The sequence below is a fragment of the Cnephaeus nilssonii genome, assembly GCF_951640355.1.
Source record: "Cnephaeus nilssonii genome assembly, chromosome: 2".
Lineage (NCBI taxonomy): Eukaryota > Metazoa > Chordata > Mammalia > Chiroptera > Vespertilionidae > Cnephaeus > Cnephaeus nilssonii.
The window spans coordinates 16935265-16944449 of NC_137073.1; the positions used below are offsets into that span (position 1 = coordinate 16935265).

Below are 9185 nucleotides of genomic sequence, written 5' to 3' on the forward strand. Positions count from 1 at the left end.
TGTCCTCGAGGAAATGTCATGACCATGACAGGTGATGCAAAAAAAATCCTTATTCATTCATTGAGTCATTCAGCCAATCTTACTGAGCCTTCACTCTGCACCAGGCACCCTTCCAAGGCCTGGTGATGCAGCAGTCAACAAGACAGACACCATCTAGGCTCTTCTGAATTTAGTAGTAAACAGTGATATTGGTGATTTTAATCAAAGTATAATTTATGCACAGTAAAATGCCCAAGTTTTAAGTATAAGAGGTGAATTAATTTTTGCCTGTTTACACATCCATATCACTACCACCCAATCAAGATGGAAACATATCCTTCACCTTAGAGTTTGTCTCTTGGAGTGTTTCCCACTAAAAATACAGCAAGAAAATAAGTGAGAACAGAACTTTTTTTTTTTTTTTTGACTCTCTGGAAAACATTACTTTCCCTTTGCAAGTGGATGTGATGGAGCTTTGCTTTAATTAGAATTAGGTTCAACTGTGAATAACATGAACTCCCAAATAACTGACTGAAACAAGGTAACAGAAAAAAAAAGAAAGTCAGAAATGATTGGTCTAGAGCTGGTCTAAAATTCCGTGGTGTGTGACTTCCATTCACAAGGTCACCTCAAGCTCCAAGATGGCTGCTGGTGCTCTAGACATTAACTCTGCATTCAAGCCAGCAGTGAATAAGACATCTATCCACTTCTATTTGTACCCCAGTGGTCATACCAAGCGGTAAGGGAGGCTATGAAATATAGTCATGATTCTGGGAGGTCAGATGCCAGCTAAAAGTTGGAGGTTCTGTTGCTAAGGATGAGAGGAAGACCAGATATGAAGGAAGAAGTAGAAGCCTGTTTTCTGCTTTGGAGGAAAAGTGACCTCACCCCCTGGGGACATGCCCCAGTGGGTGTGAGGCTCTTCCCAACCAGGTCAGTGCTGCTGCCTCATAGGAGAGTTCAGTAAGTGGAGAGAGGGCAGAAGTAATGGAGAGAGTTGGTTCTTTGTGGAGTTATGATAAAGGGAAAGAAGAGTTTTCCTTTGACAATGGGGTACAGTATGTGATATGTAAGTGCTTGGCTGATGAATGGACTGCAGTTCTTACTGGGCCCTCATTACAGATCAGAAGAGAGGAACTCGTCCTAAATATCTAAAGAGCCAAAAGCATTGGTTTATGCTTTCCTTCCTTAGGTCTGCCTCCCTATGCAGCAAAGTTGCCATGTCTGCCTCCAAGAGGACAACTTTTCCCAAGTCTCACATTTCTTCCCTTCTAATCTGGGCACCAGGCACCCAGGAGCCCAAGCCTTCCCATGTGCCCACCCTACCTGCTGTCCACCTGGGTCTCATTGTCCCTTCTTAGCACCACAGCAAGGGTAGAGGTGAGAGGTGGCTATTATCCTCAGGGATTCCAAGGATGGCTGACATGCCTGTTGCTTCTGTTCTTAGATTCTCCAGTCTCAAATAAGAAACCTAGAATTGCTCAAGGCAGACAAAATTGCAATGGAGCAGGAGTTAAAAGAGGTGAGTGAGGAGATTCCTCTCCCCCTCCTGCTCCCTCATCCTGAGCCCTAGCTCTCCCACCCAGGGAAATGGAATCACCGAGCCAAGACAAAATCCGGCAGAGAGACTTCAGAGTCTCCCTCCACCTTTATTCACATGGAAAGGCTGGAGACACTTCTCAAAGCTGTCCCATCAACACCTATTTTCAGTGCTTCAGAGTTAGTGACAATTTGTTATGTGAACTTAAAAATCACTCACCAACTCTGTCATAGGAAAACCGTGGCTTAGATCTGATGATTGTCTTTGAGCCAGCATAGACCCCAGGATTGAATTTAAGCCAAGGCTAGATGTCCAGGGTCCCAAACTTGAAAAAATTGACCAAAATGATCTGATCTCCCCCAGCTTCTCCTTGCTCCCACCCCAGCAGCTCTGCCTCTCTGAGACCCTTCTCTCTCTAGAAAGCTGACAAGAGCACCATGGCAGCCAAGGCAAGCCGGGTTGATCTGGAGAGGACGGCAATGGAGCTGAACGAGATGATTCAGGGCATATTATTGAGGATCGTGTCCCAAGAGGATGACTGGAAGAAGACTGTGGATCAGCTCAGCAAGGACCTGGGCAGCAAGGTGAGCTTCCCTGTATCAGTTATCACTTGTTGCATAACAAGTTACCCTGGACTTCAGCAGTTTAAACCAACAAACATTTAGTTTCTGAAGGTCAAGAATTTGGGAGCTGCTTAGCTGAATGGCTCAGGGTCTCCCATGAAGTTGCTGTCATCTGAAGGTTTGACTGGGGCCAGAGGAGCCACTTCCAAGATGGCCCCCTCACATGGCTGTGGGCAAGACTCCTCACTTCCTCACCACATGAACTACTTTTTAGGACTGCTCAAGTGGCCTCACACCATTGCAGTTGACTCCCCCTAGAACAAGTAACCCAAGGGAGCAAGACAGATGTAGCTTCTACATTTATCAGCTAGAAATCTGTGAAGAGCTTTCCTTCATCAACTTGAGCCAATTACCCTGAAATATGGTTCTTTCAGGAAAGACAGAAAAATGATGAATTACTTCCTTTAGTGATCAGTTTTCAGGGTAATATATTGATTGAAATGCCGACATCCAAAACATGGTGGCAATTGAGGGTTTCTATTTTTATTTTTTATTTTTTAAAATATATTTTATTGATTTTTTTACAGAGAGGAGGGGAGAGGGATAGAGAGTTAGAAACATTGATATGAGAGAGATATCAATTAGCTGCCTCCTGCACACCCCTACTGGGGATGTGCCTGCAACCAAGGTACATGCCCTTGACCGGAATCGAACCTGGGACCCTTCAGTCCACAGGCCGATGCTCTATCCATTGAGCCAAACCAGTTAGGGCTATTTTTATTTTTTTATTTCTTTTTTGTGTGTCACTGTGAATCATGAATTTTTATTATTCAACTAGTGGCCCAGTGCACGGAGCGGGGGGTCCCTCAGCCCAGCCTGAACCCTCTCCAATCAGGGACCCCTTCGGGGATGTCTGACTGTCCCCACAGGGATCAGGCCTAAACTGGCAGTCGGACATCCCTCTTGCAATCTGGGACCACTGCCTCCTAACCGCTTACCTTCCTGCCTTCCTGATCGCCCCTAACTGCCTCTGCCTGCCTGCCTGATTGCTCCTAACTCCACTGCCTGCCTGCCTGATCACCCCTAACCTCTCTGTCTGCCTGCCTGATTGCCCCTAACTGCCCTCCCCTGCTGGCCTGATCTTGCCCCCAACTGCCCTCCTCTGCCTGCCAGTTTGGTTCTGATTGGTCAGTTTCTATGCCAGTCAGCATCTCTGGGCCTATCAATGGGGCCTGATCAGAAAGGCGGGGCTGATCAGCAGCCCCGGTGGAGGCCTGGAGAGAAATGGAGGCGCGGCTGCTGGCCCGGCCCAGAGAAAGAGAGAGAGAGGCAAGTGCTGATCAACAGCTGTCACACAGACTACAGATCAGACCCTGCTTCTCTCTTCAGGCCTCTCTCCAGGCCTGATACGCAGCCCCCTCAGCAGTTAGTGCTGGGTCACCCTGCCTGCAGCTGTAGCAGTCAGTGCTGGATCGCCATGGCAACCCAGTGCTGACTGCAAGACTGACTTCCAGTTGGTCAAGGCTCCAGTCGTGATGAACCCAGGGTTTTTATATATATTAGGAATTCACTCAGTCAATTAAGTTACTATTTATTTTATCACTCACATGGTCTCATCTTTGGCCTGTGAACTAGCTTCTGAGCCCTTTGACTTAACCTTCTGTCACCATATAACTGTCTTGTTTTCTTAAATGACAAGAGGTCACAGGCTTATTGTCAACATTCCCTTCCTGAGACCTGAGTCAGCTGTATTTGCTATGAAGTCCTGGTTCCTTTTAGTGGGGAATGGTGTTTAGAGACCAAAATTTGGGCACTGGAAGGAACACTGTAAAAATTCAGAAGTCTGACTGTGGAAAACAGTCGGGCGGTTTTTTAAAAAGTTAGACATAGGATTACTATACCAGTCAGCATTTCCACTCCTAGGTATCTACCCAAAAGAAATGAAAACTTATGTCTATGTAAAAACTTGTACAAGAATGTTCATAGCAGCATTATAATTGCTAAAAAGTGAAAACAACACAAATGTCCATCAGTGGGTGAATGGATAAACAAAATATAGGTTAGCCATAAAATTAAATGTTATTCAGCCATAAAAAGGAATGCTACAACCTGAATAAACCTTGAAAACATACTCAGGGAAAGAAGCCAGACAAAAAGGCCACAGGTTGTGTGATTCCATTTATGTGAAATGTTCAGAATAGGAAAATCTATAGAGACAGAAAGTAGATTAGTGGTTGCCTACCCCTACAGGACTGGGGGGAAGTGAGGGGTGACTGCTAATGGGTATGAGGTTTCTTTGGGAGTGATGAAAATGTTCTAAAATTGTTGTGGTGATGATTGCACAATTCTGTGAATGTATTTAAAGCCATTGAATGTATAATAGTACTTTGCACTCAGTAAATGTGTTGAATGTGTGAATATTAGTTGTCTGGGGACCATTGGGAGAAATGTTTCTCGGGCCTGCAGGCCTGTAGTTGAGCATAGGGTTGGTTTTATCATTTGGAGGCAGGACCTGATGGTGTTTCTTTGCCTTGACTGCTGGGAAGTTCACTTGGCAGCTCCCCTCTAGCATTAGCATGCATTAGGGGTATGAACCTTAACCCAAGCTTTGTCAGGTCCCTTTCCTTAACCACCTCACTTTTTTCTGTTTAATCTTGTTATTCTCTGTGTCACTTTGCAGTTACTGCAAATCCTTTTCTGGAGCGAAGCAGCATGTGAATTAATTGACTAAACACTCTTTCCCCCCTTTGGTTGTTCCAGCTGATCAGCAAGGATTTGGACAGTCTAAAGAAAGACATAAATGAGGTCTGGCAAATAGTCAGGAAGCTGCTAATTGAAGGCCTCCGATTCGACCCTGATAGCGCTGCCGGCTTTAGGAAGTGAGCCCCTCCTGGGTAGGGGTGGAGCTTGTGAAGGCTGGGGGACCCTCTCTCTGGGGAGGGAACTGGAGGGGGATCCCAGAGGATTCTGGAAGCAAGAATTTCAGACCTGTGGATGTGGGGAGAGGGGGCGGGACTTCCCAGCTGGGTGTGGAAAGGGGTTGGGATGAGGCCTGAGAGCACCCAGGCGCTCAGAGGTGGCAGCTCTGGCCTTGGCTGGCAGAGGGACTCAGGAGCACATCTGCTCCAAAGCCCTTTTGCCACTAATGAGGAGTTGAGAGAGGGAAGGAGACATGCAAGTGGAGCCTGGATGGATCTGGGAACTGAGGCAGGTCCCCTACTCCCATCGAGACAGCACACCCAGACAAAGAGGGGTTCCTGTCCTCAGAACACCCCTCATTCCCCAAATGCCTACTGTGATGGTGAGCTTTCCAGAGGTTTCTGGTTTTAAAGACCTCCATTATGTTTAGGGCAGGAAGATGCACTACACACACTTTTATTCCCCACTTCTGCTCCAGGAAGCCACAAATGGGGGTCAGCAAAGCCAAGCTGAGCTGGGCCAGGCCAGTGGGTGTAGGATGTGAGGGGAAGTCCTGGCCCTGAGGCATAGACAGACCTGCAGCCTCCCCAAACACTGCCTGGGAAAGGGGCCGCCCCAGGCCTGACTGGGGTGCCACAGCTGATGAATGGATGTCTTCCAGGAAACTGTTTGAGCGGGTGAAATGCATTTCCTGTGACCGGCCGGTGGAGATGATGACTGGCCCGTGAGTACAGTCGCCGGGGGCATCTGTGCCCGCCCTCTCTCTTTTGGACAAGCAGAAAGACACACATACACACTCTATGTGCCTGCAGTGTTCTAGAAACATCCTTTATATGCACATCCACATACATGTTTTGTAGACATCATTTCATTTGCTCCCTGTCCCTGGGCAGGCCACCATCATCCCTTCCTTTCTTCATCAGCCCTGTCTGGTGCCCACTGTTCCAGGGACTGGGTCAACTCCAAAAGAAAAATAATGGAAGGAAACTATAGGGAAAAGCAAAACTTTGTGGGACTTTTTTTGCATGTATTTTTATGGTCTAATTATTTATTGAGGTGAAATTCACATAACATAAGGTTAACCATTTTAAAGTGAGTGATTCAGTGGCAATTAGTTCATAATATGCAACCACCACTTTTAATCCCAAAATATTTTTATCATCCCAAAAGGAAACCCCAGACCTATTAAGCAGTCACTCCTATTGCCCCCTCCCCGTAGCCCCTGACAACCAAATGGAATCATACAACATGTTGTCTCTTGTGCTTGGCTTCTTCCACTGAGCATTATGTTTTTGAGGTTCATCCATGCTGTAGCATGTGTCAGCACTTCCTTCCTTTTTGTGACTGAATAATAAACAGCCCATTGTATGGATAGACCATATATTGTTGATCCATTTATACATTGATGGACATATGGGTTGTCTCCACCTTTTAGCCTTTATGAAAACATATATTTGTTTGAACACCTGTTTCCAATTCTTTTGGATGTAAACCTGGGAGTGGAAGTACTGGGTTATATGGTAACTCGGAGCCACCAAACAATACTCTAACATGGTTTAAGAGCCAGGAGCTTGAGGTGCCCATGGGCACTACAAGATCTCCCCGTGTTAGTCAGGTCCTGGTGACCCTTGACGCTCATCAGCACCCTCATGGCCAGTCCAAATTCATGGAGGGGGCTGTGGAGCTATATCCAGAATTTTTCTTTCAAACAACAGATATCCAGTTACAGTATTCTTTTTATTTATTTTTTGTTAATTCTTTTTTAAAAATATATTTTATTGATTTTTTTTAAAAAAATCCATTTTATTGATTTTTTACAGAGAGGAAGGGAGAGGGATAGAGAGTTAGAAACATTGATGGGAGAGAAACATCTATCAGCTGCCTCCTGCACACCTCCTACTGGGGATGTGCCCTTGACCAGAATTGAACCTGGGACCTTTCAGTCCACAGGCTGATGCTCTATCCACTGAGCCAAACCAGTTAGGGCATTTTTTGTTAATTTTCACCTAAGGATATTTTTTCATTGATTTTTAGAGAGAGTGGAAGGGAGGAGAAGGAGAGATGGAGAGAGAGAAACATCCATGGGAGAGAGACACATCAATTGGTTGCCTCCCACACATGCCCCAACCGGGGCCATGGATCAAGCCTGCAACCCAGTTACATGCCCTTGACCGGAATTGAACCTGGGATTCTTCAATCTGTGGGCCAACACTATCAACTGAGCTAAACTGGCTAGGACTGTTTTTTAAATTATTATTATTTTTTTGTTAATCCTCATGGGAGGATATTTTCCCACTAATATTTAGAGAGAGTGGAAGGGAAAGAGGGGGAGGAGAGGAAGGGAGAGAAAGAGAAAAACATTGATGTGAGAGAGATACATCTATTGGTTGCCTCCCACACACACCCAGACCAGGGTTGGGCATTGAACATGCAACCCAGGTACGTGCCCTTGACCCAGAATCACACCCGAGACCGTGTGGTGCTCAGGCCGGTGCTCTAACCACTGGGAACACTGGCCAGGGTTGTTTTACTTTATTTTTACTTTTATTGAGGTAGAAGACACATAACATAAATTAACCATTTTAGAGCAGTTTGAACATTGACACTGTTGTGCAGCCACCACCTTTAGTTCCAGAATATTTCCATCACCCCAGAAAGAAACCCCTTACCCAATCACTGTCACTCCCATTCTCCTCCCCTCTACCCCCAGGCTCTGACCACCTCCAGTCTGTGTTTGGTTTTTACTTTTATAATTGGAACAATTGTTTTTTATGACTTAGGAAGATTTTCAGGGTTCCCCAGAGCCCTTGTAGGGCAGCCTCATTTCAGGCCAAGTTTGAGGGTGGCTTCCGGGAGGAGGTGGGAACCCAGTGCCCTCTGCTGGCCACACATGCCTTCCACTGAGCTCTTGTTCTCCAACAGACATCTCATCACCATCCGCAAAGCCCACCTGCTGTCGCGGCTGCGGCCATCTAGTGCCAACAGCTACGAGTACCTGCAGCGGCAACAGATGAGGTGAGCAGACTGGGGGTCTACCCCATGGAAGTCACTCAGGACCCAGGATCCCTGCAGAAACCTAAACTGTAGTCCCAGGATCCAAAGACTATCCCAAGGCATTGCCAGCCATCTGCAAGGGAAATGTTCAGGACAGTGGCTAGGGCAAACAGGCGTGTGAATTGACCATAGAGGAAAGGAATGGACATATTTATTGGGCATCTATTATGAGCTGGGGAAGGGTTTCTCATTTGAATCTCATAATCCCCTATGAAATAGGATGAATATGCCTACTTCCCACTAGAGGATGTGAATGACAGCGAGGCTTGTTATGGCCGGGCAGACACTGCGCTAAGCACTTAGACATACCTAAGCTCATTAAATCCTTACACTTGTCCTTTGAAGTATATTCTACTATCATCCAATTTCATAGTTGAAGAAATTGAGGCTCAGAGAACTTAAGCAACCTGCCCAAGGTCACAGGTGGTGAGTGGCAGAGCTGGCATCTAAACCTGAGGGTTTCCACCAGACCCAGCTGGCTCCCTGGGTCCCAGCTCCATCCCTCACCCTCCGGACATCCAGCTTCCTGGTGCTCCCCACCCCCCAGATGAGGAATAACAGCTAAACAATAACCAGAGCCACACCTGGGGGCCTGTGCCCCTACCCTCATTTCCCTTGCCTGATTCCTTCTGGAAAGCAAGAGGCTAAGAGCATGCACTTGGCAGGCCAGATCAGGCTTCTAGGAGCGGCTGAGGACTGGAGGATGTAGGGCTAGATTTTTTTCTCTGTCCCCACTGTGCCTGTCTTTATCTGCCCACCAGGCCCCAGGCCTGCCTGGCTGCACCACCCAGAAACAGCTGGAAGGAATTCCAGTCTTCTCTTGCTACTGGCCAGGCCCTCAGGGTCTGTCCTTAGGCTCCTCGGGGGCAGAGGTATCTAGGTGGCTGCTGACCCTCCTGCTCTGCCCCAGGGAACAGCAGCAGCTCCAGCAGCTCCAGAACCTTGGAGACCGGGACTGGCATGCCGGTCCTGGGAATGATGCCAACCTCAAGCTCAAGTCATATAACTTGACAACACTCTATCCCTATGGGGACCCCGAGATGTTGGACTATGATACCGTGAGTCCGGCCGCAGCCCGGGTGGTGGGTGACCCCTGGGGAGCTGTGCTCTGTCTGCTGGGCCTCTGTGTA

At 47.2% G+C, this 9185-nt stretch overlaps 1 protein-coding gene across 1 annotated transcript in view; it reads left to right on the forward strand.

Annotated features, from left to right (window-relative positions):
• Positions 1 to 9185, forward strand: part of LOC307110365 (uncharacterized protein C16orf96) — a 35768-nt gene that overhangs the window by 20399 nt on the left and 6184 nt on the right. The window contains exons 9-14 of the mRNA XM_079789473.1: positions 1427 to 1501; positions 1939 to 2103; positions 4843 to 4961; positions 5663 to 5725; positions 7924 to 8016; positions 8966 to 9113. Of these exons, the coding sequence (XP_079645599.1) occupies positions 1427 to 1501; positions 1939 to 2103; positions 4843 to 4961; positions 5663 to 5725; positions 7924 to 8016; positions 8966 to 9113 (663 nt within the window). The remainder of the gene's footprint in view (positions 1 to 1426; positions 1502 to 1938; positions 2104 to 4842; positions 4962 to 5662; positions 5726 to 7923; positions 8017 to 8965; positions 9114 to 9185) is intronic.